Genomic DNA, 22,672 nt, shown 5'->3' on the forward strand with positions numbered 1-22,672 from the left:
TCTGTCCACTAGAGGTCCGTATATTCTCACGGTGAATTACGCCGTCGCGGGTCCTTTCTGACATGTTTTGCATGGAGGACTGACTCGTACTGCCAAAGTAAAAGCTCTCCGGATTGGCTTTGGCTCCTAACGCGGCCATTTTATATGCGCCCGTGTCATCAAGCGCAGGACTTTGGTCGCGAATCCATGATTGAATCAACCGCTCTCCTGTGCAATGGCTGTGGGCGGTGCCGCGCGCCTCACCGTCTCCCAGACCTGGGGAACGGGTTTTTAAACGGGGCCAAATTGAGGCGAACGCTCCGTCGGACGACCAATCAGGGAGGAGGTCACTAGTATGCAAATGTGGCGTTATCGCAGTCACGTCAGCAGCAACAGCAGCAGCGGCGGCGGCGGCGCTGGTGGAGGAGCAGCAGCTGTGTGGAGCTGAGGACTGCAAAAACTAACTTCACACCGAGAACACGCAAGCGAACCGGGGCTCCATTTCGGGTAAGACGCCGCCGCTCGGCTGGGTTTTGTTTCGGATACTTCTTCCGTCAAGCGAGGGAGGAGGAGAAAGCTGTCAAGTGTTGCGCCTCATGTCATTCTGACGCCCGTTGACTTTAGCGCACTTGTTCCGGGGCCACTTTGGAACAGCATGGCCGCACTTTGGCGCAGTTTCCCGGGTGGCAAGTGGCGAGTGTGCGTGTGTACGCTGGAGGGTTGGGTGGTAGTCCTGAACTGACAGCGACCAGTTCAGAGTGAGCCGAACCCGTGTCGTGTGGCTCGTCTGCCGGGCCGAATGAATCCGAAACTCGGCCCAGGAAATGACACCCGGCGTAGCTGCTGGTAGTGTTGTTATCTCGGTGTTATCTCGGACACCATCACAGTCGACCCTCTTTCTAATCTCAAGCCATCGTCCATTCACCAACCGCCCCCTTCTTCCCCGACACCTTATTTGAAGCGGTCAAAGTGAAGCTAACACTTTTAAGTTCTTATTTAATCGTATTTGATCTAGTTTGGCTGCCATTGTTTATGCTGGAGTTTCGAAGGAAGGGCGGAAGGAGGATGCTACTTGACTTGAGAGGTTAGCCTGGTGGCCGCTAATTGAGACGAGAACAAACATGGCGACCTCTTCCTCTTCAATGGTGCCATGTTTGGCAAACTTTTTAAAGGGGAGCTTTGACTAATTTAGCCGAAGATCATCAAAAACAGCAACCATATACAGAATCAATGAATAGTTGTCCCTCCTTTTTAAAAGGAGATCTAGTCATTACAGGATCTTTGACCAATGTTTTTGCTGTGGATCCTTACAACAGTGGTGGTCCTGTCAAGTAGAGGATCTTTGACTAGTGTTTACCGCCTTAGAAACAGCAGAGCAGGATTTCTGATGTTTTGGAAGTAGATCCCCCTAAAACAGCAGAATGCTCCTGTTATGTAGAGGATCTTTGACTAGTTTGACTACAGTTTAGCAGAAAGGCCTAAAAACAGCAGTGTGTACCTGCCATATAGAGTGTCCGACTAGTATTTTTGTAGTAATTCCTTACTGGCGGATGGTCGGTCCTCCAAAACAGCTGTGTACTCGTTTTCCTGTCATATAAAGGATCTTTGGCTAGTGTTTTTGCAGTAGATCCTTTCATAACGGCTGTCATACAAATGATCTTTGACTACAGTTTAGCAGAAATACCTAAAAACAGCAGTGTGTACCTGCCATATCGAGTGTCCGACTAGTATTTTTGCAGTAATTCTTTATAATCATCAGTGCTCCTGTCAGATAGGGAATCTTTGACTAGCATTTTTATTGCAGTAGGTCTTTAAAAACAACCAGGATACAGCGTTTCTAGTAGGTTCTCAAAAATAGCTAGGCACAGCTGTATTATAGCGGATGGTCGGTCCTCCAAAACAGATGTGTACTCGTTTTCTCGTCATATAAAGGATCTTTGGCTAGTGTTTTTGCAGTAGATCCTTTCATAACGGCTGTCATACAAATGATCTTTGACTACAGTTTAGCGGAATGACCTAAAAACAGCAATGTGTACCTGCCATATCGAGTGTCCGACTAGTATTTGTGCAGTAATTCCTTATAATCATCAGTACTCCTGTCAGATAGGGAATCTTTGACTAGCATTTTTATTGCAGTAGGTCTTTAAAAACAACCAGCATACAGCGTTTCTAGTAGGTTCTCAAAAATAGCTAGGCACAGCTGTATTATAGCGGATGGTCGGTCCTCCAAAACAGATGTGTACTCGTTTTCTCGTCATATAAAGGATCTTTGGCTAGTGTTTTTGCAGTAGATCCTTTCATAACAGCTGTCATACAAATGATCTTTGACTACAGTTTAGCAGAATGGCCTAAAAACAGCAGTGTGTACCTGCTATATTGTGTGTCCGACTAGTATTTTTGCAGTAATTCCTTATAATCATCAGTGCTCCTGTCAGATAGGGGATCTTGGACTAGCATTTTTTTTTGCAGTAGGTCTTTAAAAACAGCTGGGATACAGCTTTTATAGTAGGTTCTCAAAAATAGCTGTCGTATAGCGGATGGTCGGTCCTCCAAAACAGCTGCGTACTTGTTTTCCTGTCATATAAAGGATCTTTGGCTAGTGTTTTTGCAGTAGATCCTTTCATAACGGCTGTCATACAGATGATCTTTGACTACAGTTTAGCAGAAATACCTAAAAACAGCAGTGTGTACCTGCCATATCGAGCATCCGACTGGTATTTTTGCAGTAATTCCTTATAATCATCAGTGCTCCTGTCAGATAGGGGATCTTGGACTAGCATTTTTTTGCAGTAGGTCTTTAAAAACAGCCGGGATACAGCTTTTATAGTAGGTTCTCAAAAATAGCTGTCTTATAGCGGATGGTCGGTCCTCCAAAACAGCTGCGTACTTGTTTTCCTGTCATATAAAGGATCTTTGGCTAGTGTTTTTGCAGTAGGTCCTTTCATAACGGCTGTCATACAGATGATCTTTGACTACAGTTTAGCAGAAATACCTAAAAACAGCAGTGTGTACCTGCCATATCGAGCGTCCGACTGGTATTTTTGCAGTAATTCCTTATAATCATCAGTGCTCCTGTCAGATAGGGGATCTTGGACTAGCATTTTTTTGCAGTAGGTCTTTAAAAACAGCCGGGATACAGCTTTTATAGTAGGTTCTCAAAAATAGCTGTCTTATAGCGGATGGTCGGTCCTCCAAAACAGCTGCGTACTTGTTTTCCTGTCATATAAAGGATCTTTGGCTAGTGTTTTTGCAGTAGGTCCTTTCATAACGGCTGTCATACAAATGATCTTTGACTACAGTTTAGCAGAAATACCTAAAAACAGCAGTGTGTACCTGCCATATCGAGGGTCCGACTGGTATTTTTGCAGTAATTCCTTATAATCATCAGTGCTCCTGTCAGATAGGGGATCTTGGACTAGCATTTTTTTGCAGTAGGTCTTTAAAAACAGCCGGGATACAGCTTTTATAGTAGGTTCTCAAAAATAGCTGTCTTATAGCGGATGGTCGGTCCTCCAAAACAGCTGTGTACTTGTTTTCCTGTCATATAAAGGATCTTTGGCTAGTGTTTTTGCAGTAGGTCCTTTCATAACGGCTGTCATACAGATGATCTTTGACTACAGTTTAGCAGAAATACCTAAAAACAGCAGTGTGTACCTGCCATATCGAGCATCCGACTGGTATTTTTGCAGTAATTCCTTATAATCATCAGTGCTCCTGTCAGATAGGGGATCTTGGACTAGCATTTTTTTTTGCAGTAGGTCTTTAAAAACAGCTGGGATACAGCTTTTATAGTAGGTTCTCAAAAATAGCTGTCGTATAGCGGATGGTCGGTCCTCCAAAACAGCTGCGTACTTGTTTTCCTGTCATATAAAGGATCTTTGGCTAGTGTTTTTGCAGTAGATCCTTTCATAACGGCTGTCATACAGATGATCTTTGACTACAGTTTAGCAGAAATACCTAAAAACAGCAGTGTGTACCTGCCATATCGAGCATCCGACTGGTATTTTTGCAGTAATTCCTTATAATCATCAGTGCTCCTGTCAGATAGGGGATCTTGGACTAGCATTTTTTTGCAGTAGGTCTTTAAAAACAGCCGGGATACAGCTTTTATAGTAGGTTCTCAAAAATAGCTGTCTTATAGCGGATGGTCGGTCCTCCAAAACAGCTGCGTACTTGTTTTCCTGTCATATAAAGGATCTTTGGCTAGTGTTTTTGCAGTAGGTCCTTTCATAACGGCTGTCATACAAATGATCTTTGACTACAGTTTAGCAGAAATACCTAAAAACAGCAGTGTGTACCTGCCATATCGAGCGTCCGACTGGTATTTTTGCAGTAATTCCTTATAATCATCAGTACTCCTGTCAGATAGGGGATCTTGGACTAGCATTTTTTTGCAGTAGGTCTTTAAAAACAGCCGGGATACAGCTTTTATTGTAGGTTCTCAAAAATAGCTGGGCACAGCTGTATTTTAGCGGATGGTTGGTCCTCCAAAACAGCTGTGTTCCTGTCATATAAAGGATCTTTGGCTAGCGTTTTTGCAGTCGTTGCTTAAAAACAGCAGAGTTCTCCCCTCATAGAGAAGATATACGACTTACGTTTTTACAGTGGATGCTTAAAAACAGCAAAGTAGTCCTGTCCATAGCAAACACGCTTGGCAAAACATGTCAATCGTCATGTTTTGGTGTCGAAAGTGTTGAGTTTTCGCCAACAAATGGGTCCTTGAGAAGGTTAAGAAGGGAGGAGAGGGTGAAGCCGCGTGTTGATATTGTTGGGCATGTGTCGTCACGATTGTTCAGGAAACAGCTGGAAGTCGACACCACGTGAAGGTTAGAGCCTTGGGGTTAAGTAGGAAGATGTGTGGGGAGGGGGGCGAGGGGCAGGGACAGGGGCGGGGGGCGTAAAAAGGTTAGGAGGCTCAGGATTATGTTGATTTAAGGCAAGTCAGTAAGCAGGTAAAGTTGTTTTTAGCTTGCTTCCATTCTAATGACTTCCCAAATGGATTGTTTACTCAAAAACCTTCAAAGTCATTTAGCACGTGTACAGAAAGAAAACGTTTTTTTTTTTTGTAAATACTCTTGTTTTTCATTATTATGATGATTTAATTTATTTAAAATTCTACCGCTTATCCTCACAAAGGTCGCAGGGGGGTGCTGGAGCCTATCCCAGCTGTCTTTGAGCGAGAGGCGGGGTACACCCTGGACTGGTGGCCATCCAATCACAGGGCACATAAAGTCAAACAACCATTCACACTCACATTCATACCTATGGACAATTTGGAGTCGCTAATTAACCTAGCATGTTTTTGGAATGTCGGAGGAAACCGGAGTACCCGGAGAAAATCCACGCATGCACGGGGAGAACATTCAAACTCCACACAGACATGGCTGAGGTTGGGATTGAACTCGGGTCTCCTAGCTGTGACGTCTGCATGCTAACCACTCAACCTCCGTGCAGCCATCATATAAATTAAGTGATGAAAAAATTGACTCAAATGTGGTCAATATCAATTATTGACAATAATTTGTCTGAGAAATTATGGTGCTACCTGGGGTACCATGATGGTGTGTCCAAAATCTAGCCATGACACTGGAATTTAGACCGCTTTTAGAGACTATCCACACGGAAATGTTTTTAAGATCAAAACGGCAAAGTATTTTATTCTTTCAGCCTCTTGTCTAAACTTATAGTTCCCATTTCTGTAGCTGACTAGTTGGCAGAGTTTTGGGCTTTACTTTAAGATGTGTAGTGAAGCCAGACCTATCTTCCGTGAAGAGTGAGAGGAAGAAAAAAAGCTTATTAAATCCTACCCTTTTTACAATGGTACTTTTACAATCAGTAACTGTTACATTTGTTCACTTCCTGCTTTCCTCATATAGTTTAAGTTTATTTAATTTTTAATTTTTAATTTTTAATTTTTAATTTTTAATTTTTAATTTTTAATTTTTAATTTTTAATTTTTAATTTTTAATTTTTAATTTTTAATTTTTAATTTTTAATTAAAATTAAGTTTTAAAGTACATGGTGATATGACCATACAATAACATAATGGGTACCATAGTAACTGTCAATATAGTGATATATATATATATATATAGTTTGTTCACTTCCTGCTTTCCTAATATAGTTTAAGTATTTTTTTTATTTTATTTTTGTCACGTACCAAAGTAGGAGGTGATATGGCCATCCAATGACATAATGGGTACTATAGTAACTGTCAATATAGTGATATATATATATATAGTTACATTTGTTCACTTCCTGCTTTCCTAGTATAGTTGAATTTTTGCAGTTGAAGTTTTATTTTTGTCACGTACCAAATTACGAGGTGATATGACCGTACAATATTCCGAGCATAATGTGTGTTCATTCATAGTGCGGCGCTTCCTCCGTTGGCTTTGACTGGCCGTCAAAAGAAGTCCGCCTTTCCTCGCATTTGATGAACGGCTGAAAAATTGCATCTGGATTGCAAGAGTTGCTCGGAATTCTAACCAATGGTAGAATTTCAGGGTTTCAAAACAAGTCATGAAGGCAGGTGCTGTTTGGGTTTTCCCAAATAAACGCTCCTTCTTCCTGCAGCGGCGACGTCAGACGAGTCCACGCCTTCTAAGAAACCTCGTCTTTCCTGCGTCTCTGCGCTGTTGAAATTCTATCAGCTGTCTAACGCCTCCTCTTTCGCTTCCTGACCCGGCAGCTCCGTCGGTTGTCGAGCTCGGGGAGGGTTGGTTGGATTGGAAAAAGAAAGACTGGGTGGGGGGGGGGGTTGTAGCAGGAAAAGGCACCTGCTGCCGGTGGCTGGCAGTTGGCTCGCGGCAGCAGCTGCTTTGCTGCACACATGAAAGGCCTGCTGATAGATAATTGACAGCGTTGGGTTTCTGACCTAGCTATTACGTGGCTTTGTAGCGCCCCTTTTTCAAACCAGCAGGGTGGGCCATTATGAAGTTCTTCCAGCATGTTTTCACAGCAGAAGCAGATGGTAAGAATTGAGGTTGGTAGTGGGGGGGGGGGGTCACTTTGAGTTAGTCGTGTACGGTGAGAATGATCGGTGTGTGTGATTTGTTTTATACAGCGATCATCTACAACAAGTTTCATATTGACTTGGTTAATCTTGGGCAGGGGTCTCAAACACGCTGCCCGCAGGACACTAGTTTGAGGCCCCCGCCTTGATATGAAAGTTTAATGTTAGTGCGGCCCGCGCAAGTTTGACATGGATGCCGTATGGTATCATGTACCCAGAAAAATTATTACGTTTGATTAATGTTCATGTTAAAGGTTAAATAACTGTTAATAGTTATCCTCCCTATCCGTGTGGAAGTGGTAATTTTTTGGCTTTTTAAGTTTAAAGGAAATAACTCGGAGGCTACCGTTTAGGTCGCTAGCTCTCTAGTTTGCGAGTTAGCATGTGTCTCAAGACCCTGCAGTTGCGCAATATGTTGTAAATAAAAAGAGTATAAATGTGACTATAGTCGTGTTTTGTCATGTCTACAGTGCTCTAATAATGCTTTGTTCATTTTAATCTGAAAAAAATAATTGTCTACCTACCAACTATATGTGGTTTCTTACGTTTTTATTATTATTATTATATTTATTTATTTATTACCGATTGATTGATTTTCTTTATTCTTGATTTGTTTATTTATTTTTCATCTTATTTTGTGTAGAAAAATAAAAAGTAAGATATTTGAGAACAGTGGAATGTTTTATCAGAGCTTTTCGTGTAGAAAATCGGAACCAAAGCAAAGTTTATTAATTTTTCTGTTTTTAATAAATGCGTTTTTTTTTTTTTTTTTTTTTTTTTTTTTTTGGAAAACCTGATGCAGCCCAGCCTCGCCCAGACCCTTGCCCCAGTTTGAGACCCCTGATCTAGGGTCTAACCGATTACTCAAATAATCAAAACAACAAGCTTCGATTAATTGACTAATTAATCGACTAAGAAAATTATTGTTTGACAATAAAGTTCAGTCTTGCTAATATTTTATTATTAAGCTCGGCACATGTTTTATATAGATATATATTTTCTTTTTGAATAAAAGTGGACTTGTGAATGGCGTATAGAAGGGTTTAGATTCTGTTCCAAAGATGGCGCTAATGCACATGAAAGCTGCTTGCCAACCGCCAATAAAACAGAAGAAGAAAAATACTACGAAGAAGAACGCAGTCTGACAACTTTCCGATTGAAGATATCTCAATCGGATTGGGGAAAGGAATATTCCACCCCTGGGAATCCTAGTATATATTCATTCGGATTGGCACTTTTCTTTTTCGGAGTGAGGTGTATACAAAGGTTCGATTCTTTACGTTTGAGCAAATAACCCGAATGGAATTGGAATATTTGGGTCCATGTATACGTGGCTAGTGAACTCTGTTTTCCCATCCCTAAAACCGGCACAATATTTGCCTATTTTACCGACAATAAACTAGCTAACAACATTTTACTTTGACAGTTGGCGGCCTGGGGTCTCTCTTTGGTTCCCGACCAAGTCCAAATATATTGTTAACCAAACTCTCTGTTTTTTTTTTTATCTCCCCAGGCACATTTGATATGATGCCATAGCTCCGTTGCCGCCGTGGTTCATCGGAACCAACCGGGATCCACACACTTCAGGAGGTTCCATCGACTTTTCAGAGCATCGCAATGGATTTTTTTGACGACCCCAACCTCTTTGGTGGAGGTCTGGAAGGGGTGGACGTCGACTGCTTCCCTTCGGCGCCGTCATTTGCCGATGAGCTCAATCTCGGCACCGACTTTGAGCCCATCCAAGTACCAGAGCCTCTTGGCCCGGGGAAGAGCCAGGACATGATTCTCCCGGCGTCTTCCACGTCGACTCAACAAGCGATGCCGTCTTACAATCAGATGGGTCACTACATTGGAAGCAAAGTGCAGAATCCGGTTGGTCAGGCATTTCCTGGTCTCGGGGGTACGGGTAGCGGAGGCGGTGGCATGATTGTGGAGCAACCGGGCCCGTACCACAGCGCCACCGTCACCCAAGTCCCTCAATCCAACGGGTTATTTTTCAGCAGCAGCACCGCAATGTGGGGCAACCAGGACCAGAACGGGAACATGTACCACCCGGTGTCCCAGCAGCCGCAACAGCAGATTTGTCAACAGCAGCAGCAGCAACTGCACAACCAGCAGCTACACGTCAGACAACAACCGACGCATCACCGAATGCGCCAGCAGCTGCAACAACAGCAAAGTCACCCGCAACAGCTGTTAAACCAGCGCCCGCACCAACAAATTAACACCCAGGCCATCCCCCTGGAGCCACGGCACCATCACGGCTTCTCCTTTCACCAGGGGAGTCAACCTCGGAGTCAGCAGCAGCAACTCCACCAGAGTCCACAGCAGGTCCAACACCATCTGACCGCAGGAGGAACGCGGTTTCATTCAGGGGTTCTGCCGAGTAAGACCTATGCGGATGGTCAAAACGGCCCCCTTCGAGACCCCGCGTCTTGCTTGCAGCAGCAGCAGTGCGGCTATCAGATGCGAGCTCAAGACTTCTGCAGATCGGGAATGACCGACAATAACGTTCCCATGGACGCGTCGGCCATGGTCCACTCGCTGCCCGCGTACTCCGTGAGTTCTTCCGCCACGTACCAACCGGCTCAGTACCCTGCCTACCCCGGAGAGCCAGAAATGCCCAGTCTCGGTCAGCCGTCTTTGTCGTCGGCTTCGGTGGCGACGAGGCCCGCCGCCACCGCCGCTCCCCTCGCCGCAGCTCTCCCCGAGCTCCCAGGGGCGGCATGTCAGTTTCCATCGGCGTCAGTTCGAGGCCAGCAGCATGCTAGAATGCCAGCGAGCCAGGCAGAGGAGTGTCCTTTCCGGGCTCTGCGCTGCTCTGGAGAAACGCCAGGAAACAACAGGTCGTCTGAGATTTTTGGGGAATCCATGAGCTGCTACCCGAGCCTGACCCGCCAGTTGCCCTCTGAGCAGCCGCAAAGCTGCGGGGCCGTCAACGCTAACGGATACCCGTCTCTCGGAGACAGCCTACTGGCATCAGAGGCTCAGGATGGAGATTTGGGAGGGGTCCTGGATCCGCCTGACCTCCTGCCTGACTTACTGCCCCAGCTGGAGGCCGCCCTCAGCCAGCCGGATCAATCAAACGCCTCCTGGGCGGATGCAAACCAGGCATGGGGGCCCAAGCACAGCAAACCACTACCTGTTGAACAAAGGGAAGAGGTAATATACGTTTTTATTACTTAATTGTCGTTAGTGTAACAAGTTGGTGAGCACGCCTCTTGTCCGAAGTGCAAAAAGGTTCAGGTTTGAATCTGTGGAATCTGGCCCTTTAAATCTCCATCAAAGATGGCTGCAGCAGCATATCTCAACTCTGCGACCATTTCTGGTGGCACTGAATCTAACCCGTCGTGTAATGTTTAACTAGCTTTGCTTGATAAAACCTGTCGGGAATCGGCACGTCTTATTGAGCAGCAAGGCACTGGAAATATGTCACCGATGTTCTTGTCCACACTTTTGGCTCGTCTGTCTGTCTGTCTGTCTATCTGTCTGTCTGTCCTGCACACCGACAGCAGGTCAGGCCTGATTAGGTTAAGAGCAGAGTGTCTTCAGGACTTAGCTGTAAGCATACTTAGGGCTATATCAAGATGTGGGTCAGGGCAAGCCAGGAGCACTCTCGCGCAGTGCTTCGCTTTGGAGTGTGGGGGAGGTTGCGCACTGTTGTGGTAGCTGCCACAGTGTCCGGCGTGTGCATGTGCGAGAGAGGCAGGCGGCAGTAGGAGGAAGAAGGAAAAAAAAAAAAAAAAAAAACTAGAGTGTGCTGAAGGAAAGCACTCAAGGGAGGGGGAAGGGGTCCAAGAGATGTGGAGAGCAGTAGCTCATGGAAAAAAAAAAAAAAAAAAAAAAAGACGGACAGCTTAGGAAAGGAAGGGAGGGAATGAGACAGCAGCGGAGAGCAATGAGTTGGGGGGGTGGGGGAGGGGGGGCGGATGCTGGGTGATTTGCCTCAGCTGGCTGTAACAGGCTCCAGGCAGATCCCGGATCTTTAGTTGGCTCGTTACCTAGCAGCATCCGCACAGACACTCAGTGATGACACACGTCCAAAGGCTAAAGCAGCCGACAAAGTTTGACAGTGGCGGCGACGCAGTCATGTGCGTTCACACGTTTTACATGCGCTTGAAAACAACAAATTATTACATGAATTCACTTAAAAACAGCTTTTTTTTTTAAAGGGCATGTAAACACCTTAATTAGATTGTTTCAGGCTTTTAAAAACATACCTAGGTAATACGATTGAACTAGTTTTTCTTTTGCATGGATATGCTCATGTTTTATCATCGGGAGTGAGGTTTGAGCTTTCTGCGATCGCGTCAGCCTCCACTCTTAACTGCATAAATTTCACAAACTACAAACATGGTTGAATATGTCACTTCTATACACTCTTACCTAAAATAATAAATACCGTATTTTCCAGACTATAAGTCGCATTTTTTTTCATAGGTTGGCTGTTCCTGCGACTTATACTCCAGAGCGAGAACTGTTTTGTGTTCCTGTTTATTTTTTGTGTAGCTGAATAAGCATTGTGTTAGCATATCTTACACCTATTCAGCCTGTTCTCTATTCTTTTATTGTTAGAACTTGCCTTCCAAGAGGACGTAATGTCGGTTTTGGTCAAGTAGTTTGGAAAATAAATTACCCGCAAAAAATGCCACTTATACTCCTGTGCGACTTATGTATGTTTTTTTCTACTAATTTTGCATTTTTGGCCTTGTGCGACTTTTACTCCGGAGCGACTTATAGTCCAGAAAATACAATATATATGCCATATTTTCCGGACTATAAGTCACACTTTTTTTCATAGGTTGGCTGTTCCTGCGACTTATACTCCAGAGCGACTTATAAATGAAAAAAAGTGTTTATGTTACATACTTAAATGTAACATACTTGTATGTTTTTTTCTACCAATTTTTTTGCCTTGTGCGACTTTATACTCCGGAGCGACTTATAGTCCAGAAAATACGGTACATATACCGTATTATCCGGACTAGAAGTCGCATTTTTTTTCATAGGTTGGCTGTTCCTGCGACTTATACTCCAGAGCGACTTATAAATGAAAAAAGTGTTTATGTTACATAAACACTGGACACCTTTTCTGTTCATGTTTATTTTTTGTGTAGCTGAATAAGCATTGTGTTAGCATATCTTACACCATATTCAGCCTGTTCTCTATTCTTTTATTGTTAGAACTTGCCTTCCAAGAGGACGTAATGTCTGTTTTGGTCAAGTAGTTTGGAAAATAAATTACCCGCAAAAAATGCCACTTATACTCCGGTGCGACTTATGTATGTTTTTTTTCGACCCAATTATGCATTTTTGGCCTTGTGCGACTTATACTCTGGAGCGACTTATAGTCCAGAAAATAGAAAATACGGTATATATACCGTATTATGCGGACTAGAAGTCACACTTTTTTCCATAGGTTGGCTGTTCCTGCGACTTATACTCCAGAGCGACTTATGTATGTTTTTTTCTACCTAATTATGCATTTTTGGCCTTGTGCGACTTATACTCCGGAGCGACTTATAGTCCAGAAAATACGGTAAAAACTCCAATACAGGTACAAAATAGGAATTGTCACTTGGACCTGTGGCTTGAATAATGGTGCTGTAGCATCTGTGGTTTGGTACTCTTATTTTTCCCAGGGACCATTCATATCGAAACATCTTCACGTCAAAACGGACAAATATTTTAACGTTTCAGCCTCCTATCCACATGGAAACGGCATTCTGGGCGCCCAGAAATTAATTTTTATTTTTTTTTTTAAACGGAGGCTTGTCAACATGAAAAAACCAACGGCCACCTTGTTGCCATCACATGACCAGAAGTGAGCTTTAACGGCACGCAAACGTAATATCTGAATATTTCGATTGGCATGACTCAATCCTGTCGACATTCTGTTATCTTATTCTCCATAATGATTCGCTTGATGATGCGCATGTGTCATTTCTTCTTCTATGGTTTGGTGAGTCTTGTGGTTCCTTGTCCGTGTGCATCCGTCTGGATGTCCTTATCGCCTGAATTATGCTTCTACGCAGTCACACCTTTGGTAGGTCTTTGTTGGGGTTCAGCGTTTAATGTTCAATTCCCTACTGAGAACACTACACGTGGCGTTTTTCCCAGAGAGTCAACTCGGTCAGCAACCATGACACTTGTTGATTATTTATCTGCACGCCCTGTAAGAATTAATTTACGTAATAATATATCCAACCAGTCAAAACCCTTACGGTCCGCATCGCTGCAATGCGAAGTGAGATGTTTTTTTTTTTTTTTTTTTCTCCTTCAGTTTGTTTGTTTGTTTTAGACCAAACCGAGATGAGAAACCAGTTGATTTGGTGCACACCCGAGTGCGATTACCATGTTCCAACCTGACCAAACAAACACCACCAAGGCGGCAACACAAACGTTTAATTAGAGCGAGTGTCAAAGTGTGCTAATAGCGTAGAGACTGGGGGGTCTCCACGTGCCTTTGGTGTTGACCACATGTTGCAGGACCCCCATCCCCATTTGGTAGGGAAACTATGGCAACTACTGTGTATAGACTTTATAGATACTTCTATATTACTGATAGTAGTAATCATGTTTGCATTAGCATCCACGTATACATGGACCCAAATATTCCAATTCCATTCGGGTTATTTGCTCAAACGGAAATAATCTAACCTCATTCCGAAAGAAAAGTGCCAATCCGAATGAATATATATGGAATATTCCTTTCCCCAATCCGATTGAGGTATCTTGTACCCGCTCAATCGGAAAGTTGTCAGACTGCGTTCTTCTTCGTGGTGTTTTTCTTCTTCTGTTGTTTATTGGCGGTTGGCAAGCAGCTTTGGTGCGCATTAGCGCCATCTGTGGAACAGAATCTAAACCCTGAATTGAAGATTGAATTTGATCTTTTCCTGTTCCCGGGTACGTTCTTTCAGCGAATGCTGAGATATGACGTAACACGCAGATCCAGACGTTGTTCGATTTTAAAAATGGAGGCGAACAATCGGTACTGGACTGCTGCGGAAAGTTTGTTTTTGATCCATACTATATTCCAAGACTGGACGAACGAAAAACTGGATATACGGAGTTATTCCAACAAGTGAAAGAAAAACTCGAAGAAGTCGGTATCACGTGATGTTGGGGTTTGTTTTACTGGGCATGCCCCATTGACTATTCTGGTTGATTATAGCGGCGCATGTAGACAAGAGATTGGAATATTCCTTTCCATGTATACCGTTGCTTTCGGAAAGGTCATTCGGAAAAATTCCATATGGAAAGACAAAAACTCCTCATGTAAACATGGCTAATGAGGTGTGTTTTAACCACGTTTTTCCAAGTACTCAGAAAATTACACCAAGGCGACGTTCCCATTGCGTCTGCGACTAGCTCCAGACGTTCTTTGATATAAAAAAAAAAATGGAGGCGAGCAATCGGTACTGGACTGCTGCGGAAAGTTTGTTTTTGATACAAACTAAATTCCAAGACTGGACGAACGAAAAACTGGCAATACGGAGTTATTCCAACAAGTGAAAGAAAAACTCGAAGAAGTCAGTATCACATGATGTTGATGTTTACGTTTTACTGGGCATGCCCCATTGACTATTCTGGTTGATTATAGCGGCGCATGTAGACACTAGATTGGAATATTCCTTTCCATGTACACCATTGCTTTCGGAAAGGTCATTCGGAAAGATTCCAAAAGGATATTATACTTGCTGCATTTTAACCTGAAAGCGCCATTTCTGATGGGATCAGAACACAAACTAAGATCAGGGCAGAACACCAGGAGATGTCCACCATGTTTTCCTCTCATTTCTTTTATTAAGCAAGAAGACTGCAAGTTGAGTTACAAGCTGTGTGTCCAAGTAAAGCCCCCATTTTGAAACAGAAATGGGCGATTGCTGCCTTGCCTTTGTCCTTATCAAGACCCCTTTTGACTGTACCCTTTGTCCGGTCTCGCGTTGATGCCTCCAGGCTGACAGTGCTAAACATGTGCACTGATTTGTGAAGAGCCTGCTGACTGTGGTGTGTTTGCTGAACAGCCGAGACATCAGGGGGTTAGGGGGCCCATTTTCTCTCTGTGTCTCTCTCTACTCCACTCCCCCGCAGTGAAAGCACCTAATTAGGAGCTCCGAATGCTGCCACCATCAGCTCGCAGGTGTGATGAGCCCCTGGGGTTCAAGCGTGAGTCATTGTCCCAAAGGACTGGACTTACTCAGAGGTTCAATTGGGTAAAAATAATGTCTTTGACTCCTGTATGGATGTTGATGTGCACATTTCCTGTAACCCTGCGTGTGAATCGGCGTGGTCTGCAATCGGCTATTTCTACCTGATCAGGTGCACCTTGAAATGAATGACATACAATTATTTTGAAATCAGTACATAACCTGATATGGAGATTTTATGCATTGGAAATTCAGTGTACTGGACAAATGTAGTGTGTTCTTTTTTCAGGAGCTAAAAACATAATTCATTCATTTTCAGTCGCTAATTAACCTAGCATGTTTTTGGAATGTGGGAGGAAACCGGAGTACCCGGAGAAAACATGCACGGGAAGAACATGCAAACTCCACACAGAGATGGCCGAGGGTGGAATTGAACTCTGGTCTCCTAGCTGTGAGGTCTGGGCGCTAACCACTCGAACTCTGGAACTAAGTCGCTGCTCCAAAGAAGTGACCACCGTAAAGTCGATGTCACAATGTCGTAATGAATGTATCGGAAGCACTCGTGCAGCCCTGACTTATTTTCAGTAGGTACGAAACTTCTCTACAAGCTGTACACTGACTACTCTAAAGCACAATCAAGGTTTTATTTCCAATCATACTGTCCCTTCAGAAGACATATTGTAATAAATAAATAAATATGCGCGCTAACCACACGACCACCGTGCAGCCTAGAAAACATAATAATTGGGCTAATTTTAACAAAATTTTTTGCATGAGAATGCATACATTATGTATATGTGTGCTAACTGAGAACACCGAAAAAGATGCTAACTGAGGCGTACTCTAACCAAGGTTCTACTATATACAAAGATCCTACTAGGACTATTGTAAAAAAAAATTGTTTGGACAGTTGCATAGCCAAACATTCTTGAGTCATATTCCTAAGGGTGAATTCAAACTGGGCCCTTGACCCCACTTAACACCTAATGTTTGGCGACGCTGAGTGCTCTGATCAAGTTCGGTACACTTTGGCTTTCAATTGGAGGAGGAGGGCCATTAATGGCCGCTGGAGAATTAATTGGTTCTTAGTGATTGCTAGCGTTGTCGCAAGATCTCGCTAAGTTAAAACATGACAAAAAAATTATAACAAATGTAATAAAATGAAAACTGGGTAATTTTGCCGGCCTCAATACATTGCCGCATTCATGCATGTTTTATTTACCTTGTCTTCTGCTTCCAAACGGGCAGGGTTGTACTATGGTTTGTTCCATAGAACAACCGTGTGAATGGGGTGAGCCCAAACAGACTAACAAAATAATAATAATAATATTGGACTGCATGGTGGTCAAGTGGTTAGCGCCCAGACCTCACAGCTAGGAGACCAGGGTTCAATTCCACCCTCGGCCATCTCTGTGTGGAGTTTACATGTTCTCCCCGTGCATGCGTGGGTTTTCTCCGAGTACTCCGGTTTCTTCCCACATTCCAAAAACATGCTAGGTTAATTAGCGACTCCAAATTGTCCATAGGTATGAATGTGAGTGTGAATGGTTGTTTGTCTAGATGTGCCCTGTGATTGGCTGGCCACCAGTCCAGGGTGTACCACGCCTCTTGCCTGAAGACAGCTGGGATAGGCTCCAACACCCCCGCGACCCTCGTGAGGAAAAAGCGGTAGAAAATGAATGAATGAAAAATAATAATAATAATAATAATATTGGGCTGCACATCGGTCGAGTGGTTAGCGTGCAGACCTCACAGCTAGGAGACCAGGGTTCAATCCCACCCTCGGCCATCTCTGTGTGGAGTTTGCATGTTCTCCCCGTGCATGCGTGGGTTTTCCCTTGGTACTCCGGTTTCCTCCCACATTCCAAAAACATGCTAGGTTAATTAGCGACTCCAAATTGTCCATAGGTATGAATGTGAGTGTGAATGGTTGTTTGTCTATATGTGCCCTGTGATTGGCTGGCCACCAGTCCAGGGTGTACCACCCCTCTTGCCTGAAGACAGCTGGGATAGGCTCCAGCACCCCCCGTGACCCTCGTGAGGAAAAAGCGGTAGAAAATGAATGAATGAAAAATAATAATAATAATAATACAAATAATAATAAAATAATTCAGTAGCCAGAAAGAGGCTTTATTCCACCTTTGTTCCATAGAACAATGGCATGAACAGAGCAAGCCCTTTTGTCGGTCATACAGTCTCTTTGTTTCGGTGGGTGGAGGCGGGTCCGCTAGCATACACACAGAGTGCAGAAGAGTGTATTGTATAGAAATTATATTAGTTTATTGCAATATGTTTTTTTTTTAGATTTTTCGTTGTACTTTTCTAAATTGTAAAGTTAAAATCTGTTTCATGAACCCAATTTTGACTCTAAAGATTCTAAAATGCAAAGTCGACCTTTTTAAGACAAAAAAAAATTATGCAAATTAGATTTTTTTTTTTTGTATGCGGCCCTCAGTGGATTTGAATATATTCCACTTAAGGGTTAACTGACCGGTACAGGAAGTACTGATGGATGCAGTGACGCTGTACGGGTACGCCACACGCACTCCCGCTTTTCCTGATGGCCATTTATTATCCGTCTAAGTGCCGCCACTCACCCCTGCGCTGAGGCCGAGTGTGCGCTCACGAGCGGGGTCGTCTTCCACCTGCGTCACGCTCGCTTCGCCGCCTACTGCCGACGACCTTCCTGAGGTTTATATAAGTCTCTCTCAAACGAGCGATCAGAGCTGTCATCGGGCCCTGAAACACGACACCCAACGCCGGGCCCCCAACCCCCACCCACATGAGCCACACAACATGCGCATATTTCACACAGCCACAAACACACACACACACACACACACACACACACCATGGAAACCTGCTGCTTTGATAGCCAACATGCTGATAGGCTGTCTCAGTTGCCCCCCACCTCCCACACCCCCCCCCCCCCTTTTCATCCTGCCTCCCGCCCTCGCCGTGTCAAGTAGTCTGCCCCGTTTGCACTCGGCTCATCAGCTCCTCTACTGGGAGGCCTGACAGATAAGGAAGGCTGAGAACGGGGAGGGAGGGGGGGTCAGAGGTAAACAGGATGTCAGGCGGTTGGGCGGAAGGGGAGGAACCAAAAGGGGGAGGAGCTTCAAAAGAAGAGGGCGGGCTGAGGGGGGGTAGCTGTACTTGAGTGAGAGTGTGCCGAGCATGTGGGAAGACGGCCTCAACCGTAGCAGCACCGTAGGTCCGAATCTTTTAAGTTTCTCTTCTAGTCCTGTCCTTTTTTTTTTTTTTTTTTTCTTCTTCTCTCCGTGTTTTCTTCTCCAGGAAGTAAACGACAAGTATTTTGTGGTGAGAGAGCAAGAGAGAGAGAATGTCTGTGTAAAAAAAAGAATGGTGAATTTGTACGAGGCTGGAATGCGAGAGCGTAGTGACGCGAGGCAACTGTGGAACTGAACTTGGTTTGACCCGTAGTTTTGTGGACAACCTATTGTGGTTCGGCGACCACAGTCTGTCTGGCATCTAAAGAGGAATCTTAGGAAAAAAACCCATCGAGGTGATCCTCAAGTTTTTTTTTTTGCTTAAACAGATAAAAGTAGTCCAACTGTAAGAATGACCTCTTTGCCCTTGTGTGTATGATATATATAATGGTCATCTAGTGGTGGTCTGCTGGACTGAAGGGTAAACGTCAACAACTCCATACATCAAACTTACAGAAAACAAGTGCAAATATATTTTTTTTAATTATTATTATTATAATACAAATAGCTCCTCATCAACCAAGTGATGTCTGGTTACTGATTTGTAACTCCAACATGAAGGTTAAAAACCACAGGAAGTCATTAGCTTGTTCCCATGGAGGCAAACGTTGCAACTTTTGTTGTTTTTTTTTTTTTTCCCTAACTGAAGACTCAAACTGCCTTTTAGTGTTCACTCCCTTCACTGTTTTCTTTCACAGAGGCTGAGTCATGTGTAAATAGTGAATATAACTGGTTTTAGAGGCTCACATTAACTGTATATTTAAGGTAGTATGAAAAAAGAAAGTAAAAAAAACGCTATGTATGTTGAATTTTGCTCTGATTGAATTGGTTTTATTTGTGTATACATTGTACATGTATATTGGGTTGGACACACCTCTTATGATAAAAGTACTATATTAACTACAGAAGTACTGTGAGAGCCAAGCGCCATAGTTCCCCATATAGTAGCCACGTATACATGGACCCAAATATTCCAATTCCATTCGGTTTATTCGCTCAAACGGAAAGAATCGAACCTTTTGTATTCACCTCATTCCGAAAGAAAAGTGCCAATCCGAATGAATATATATGGAATATTCCTTTCCCCAATCCGATTGAGGTATCTTGTATCCTCTCAAATGGAAAGTTGTCAGACTGCGTTCTGTTTTTCTTCTTCTGTTGTTTATTGGCGGTTGGCAAGCAGCTTTGGTGTGCATTAGCGCCATCTGTGGAACAGAATCTAAACCCTTCTATACGCCATTCACAAGTCCACTTTTATTAAAAAAAGAAAATATATATCTATATAAAACATGTCCCGAGTTTAATTATAAAATATTAGCAAGATTGAATTTGATCTTTTCCTGTTTTAAATTTATCCCGGGTGCGTTCTCGATATGACGTAACACGCAGTTCGAGACGTTCTTTGGTTTTAAAAATGGAGGCGAGGAATCGGCACTGGACTGCTTTGGAAAGTTTGTTTTTAATCCAAACAAAATTTCAAGACTGGACAAAGGAAAAACTGGGAATAACAAGTGAAAGAAAAACGCGAGGAAGTCGGTATCACATGATGTTGATGTTTACGTTTTACTGGGCATGCCCCATTGACTATTCTGGTTGATTATAGCGCCGCATGTAGACACGCGATTGGAATATTCCTTTCTATGGATACCATTGTTTTCGGAAAGGTCATACGGAAAGATTCCATTCGGAAAGAGAAAAACTCATGGCTTGTGATTCCCATCAAAATAATAATCCGATATTTTTGGATCAGTCTTTGATATTTTGTAGAACCAGTATTATTTTTTTCCTCCAGCATTCCGGACTACATTTGTCTGTGTTTAATTGGTTGTAAGACAATCGATTAAGTTCTAAGATGTCGGAAACATAGTCAACTGGAATACACCGATGACTGTAGACATTAACGGCATCGACCAGACACGCGTGGTCTGCATTCTATGCAATGCATTTTTTGTCCTGGAAGTGTGGCGCCTGCTTCCCAGCTTCCTGCTCATCATAGCGTTCTCTTGTCGTTAGACCGGTTGGCTCCTACACTTCCGGGTGGACATCGTTCCACTGACACCTGCTTTGCAATTTTCAGTCTTGTCATCACAGTCGGGGAATCGAAGCGAGTGAAAAATCCTTAATGGTGCGCACGTGCATCTTGCCGGAACATGTTCATCGTGCGCACGTGCCAGCCTGTCTTTGGACGGGGCTCGTTTTCCACCCCTCCCCCTTTTAGCTCTTCTGCAATAATGGAGGAGTTGTGAACGTCTGGAAATGCTGAGTTCATCAACCCCCCTCCAACTTAAAGATGGTTCATTTTGGATTGTCTGTTCTTAACCCTGATCAGGGTTCCACGTGGTGGCCATAATTATGTTGGTTATGTAAATAATATGATGTCAGAGCAACCAGACAGAATGTAACTCGCCCTTAAGTTACACAAAGACGCCATAAGTGCTATGCATTAATACATTACGGTCGTTTTACATACGATGCAACCAAACCTACAAAAATCAGGCCTCTTCTCGATCGCACCAACTTGTACTATTTTGGGTCATAAAGCAACACTGAGTTTATGACCGATGCAAATGACATGTAAAAAATACCTCGTACTTGAAGGCATCATTCCTAAAACTCTGGATTGGGACACAACAGGCCATTGCTGCCATTCATTTTCATTTAGTTCTAATAGATTTAGCGCTTTGATGAACCAATGGTGTGTTTTGTATTCACCTTGGGTGTGTTGGCACGGAAATCTCTGTTTACACTGGAGTCACACTGGCTGTCATCTGATCCAGATCCGATGTTAATTCGCATTTGGGAAAGACCTGATTACGATCTGAAAATGCATGACGGACAAAAAAATCTGAATTGCGACGCTCAACCTAGCTATGTTTGAATCAGGATTGAGTTTTCCAAGAAGCCCACCAAAATTTTGATTTTGAGTTTGATTCCACCCCATCTCCGTGTGGAGTTTACATTTTTCCTTTCTTGCTGTAACAAGGAGCCAATTAACTCACTCAACAACAAATACGTATGTACAAAGGCAAGAAATATTTGTGTCTAAAAGTGTTTTTAGTTAGGAACTGATATTTTCCTGGAAATTAATCTGTGTTCTACTGTTGATTACTCACAAACACAAAAAGTTAGACACAAACTTTTATTTCTGATCTTTGTTTTGGGGCTGCATGGCGAGTGGTTGGCGCGTAGGCCTCACAGCTAGGAGACCCGAGTTCAATTCCACCCCATCTCTGTTTGGCGTTTACATGTTCTCCTTTCTTGCTGTAACAAGGAGCCAATTAACTCACTCAATTCCAAATATGTACAAAGGCAAGAAATATTTGTGTCAAAGTGTTTTTAGTTAGGAACTGATATTTTCCTGGAACTTAATCTGTGTTCTACTGTTGATTACTAACAAACAGAAAAAGTTAGGCACAAACTTTTATTTATGATCTTTGTTTTGGGACTGCACGGCGAGTGGTTAGCTGCGTAGGCCTCACAGCTAGGGGACCCGAGTTTGATTCCACCCCATCTCTGTGTGGAGTTTACATTTTTCCTTTCTTGCTGTAACAAGGAGCCAATTAACCCACTCAATACCAAATATGTACAAAGGCAAGAAATATTTGTGTCTAAAAGTGTTTTTAGTTAGGAACTTATATTTTCCTGGAACTTAATCTGTGTTCTACTGTTGATTACTAACAAACACAAAAAGTTAGACACAAACTTTTATTTCTGATCTTTGTTTTGGGGCTGCGTGGCGAGTGGTTAGCTGCGTAGGCCTCACAGCTAGGAAACCTGAGTTCGATTCCACGCCATCTCTGTGTGGAGTTTACATTTTTCCTTTCTTGCTGTAACAAGAAGCCAATTAACTCACTCAATTCCAAATATGTACAAAGGCAAGAAATATTTGTGTCAAAGTGTTTTTAGTTAGGAACTTATATTTTCCTGGAACTTAATCTGTGTTCTACTGTTGATTACTAACAAACAGAAAAAGTTAGGCACAAACTTTTATTTATGATCTTTGTTTTGGGACTGCACGGCGAGTGGTTAGCTGCGTAGGCCTCACAGCTAGGGGACCCGAGTTTGATTCCACCCCATCTCTGTGTGGAGTTTACATTTTTCCTTTCTTGCTGTAACAAGGAGCCAATTAACTCACTCAATACCAAATATGTACAAAGGCAAGAAATATTTGTGTCAAAGTGTTTTTAGTTAGGAACTGATATTTTCCTGGAACTTAATCTGTGTTCTACTGTTGATTACTAACAAACAGAAAAAGTTAGGCACAAACTTTTATTTCTGATCTTTGTTTTGGGGCTGCG

General features: G+C 43.2%; 1 protein-coding gene and 1 long non-coding RNA gene across 7 annotated transcripts in view; both read left to right on the plus strand.

Annotated features, from left to right (window-relative positions):
* Nucleotides 1-151: 151 nt before the first annotated feature.
* The window catches only part of chd9 (chromodomain helicase DNA binding protein 9), a 98,053-nt gene continuing 75,532 nt past the window's right edge, over nt 152-22,672 (plus strand). For 4 of the 6 annotated variants that reach the window (XM_058089449.2, XM_058089450.2, XM_058089451.2 and 1 more), the window contains exons 1-2: nt 153-486; nt 8,508-10,156. In XM_058089449.2, the coding sequence (XP_057945432.2) occupies nt 8,612-10,156 (1,545 nt within the window). In that variant the 5' untranslated portion in view covers nt 153-486; nt 8,508-8,611. Of the gene's footprint in view, nt 487-8,507; nt 10,157-18,293; nt 18,359-22,672 lie in introns of those variants that run through there. The other 2 variants (XM_078795571.1, XM_058089456.2) reach the window with 2 other exon arrangements.
* Nucleotides 10,906-12,735, plus strand: LOC144901588 (uncharacterized). Its single transcript, XR_013629643.1, has 2 exons — nt 10,906-11,795; nt 12,414-12,735. It is a non-coding gene; the product is annotated as an uncharacterized LOC144901588 (long non-coding RNA).

The sequence above is a fragment of the Doryrhamphus excisus genome, linkage group LG13 (genome assembly GCF_037039965.1).
Source record: "Doryrhamphus excisus strain RoL-2023G ecotype Guam linkage group LG13, RoL_Dexc_Guam_v1.1, whole genome shotgun sequence".
Lineage (NCBI taxonomy): Eukaryota > Metazoa > Chordata > Actinopteri > Syngnathiformes > Syngnathidae > Doryrhamphus > Doryrhamphus excisus.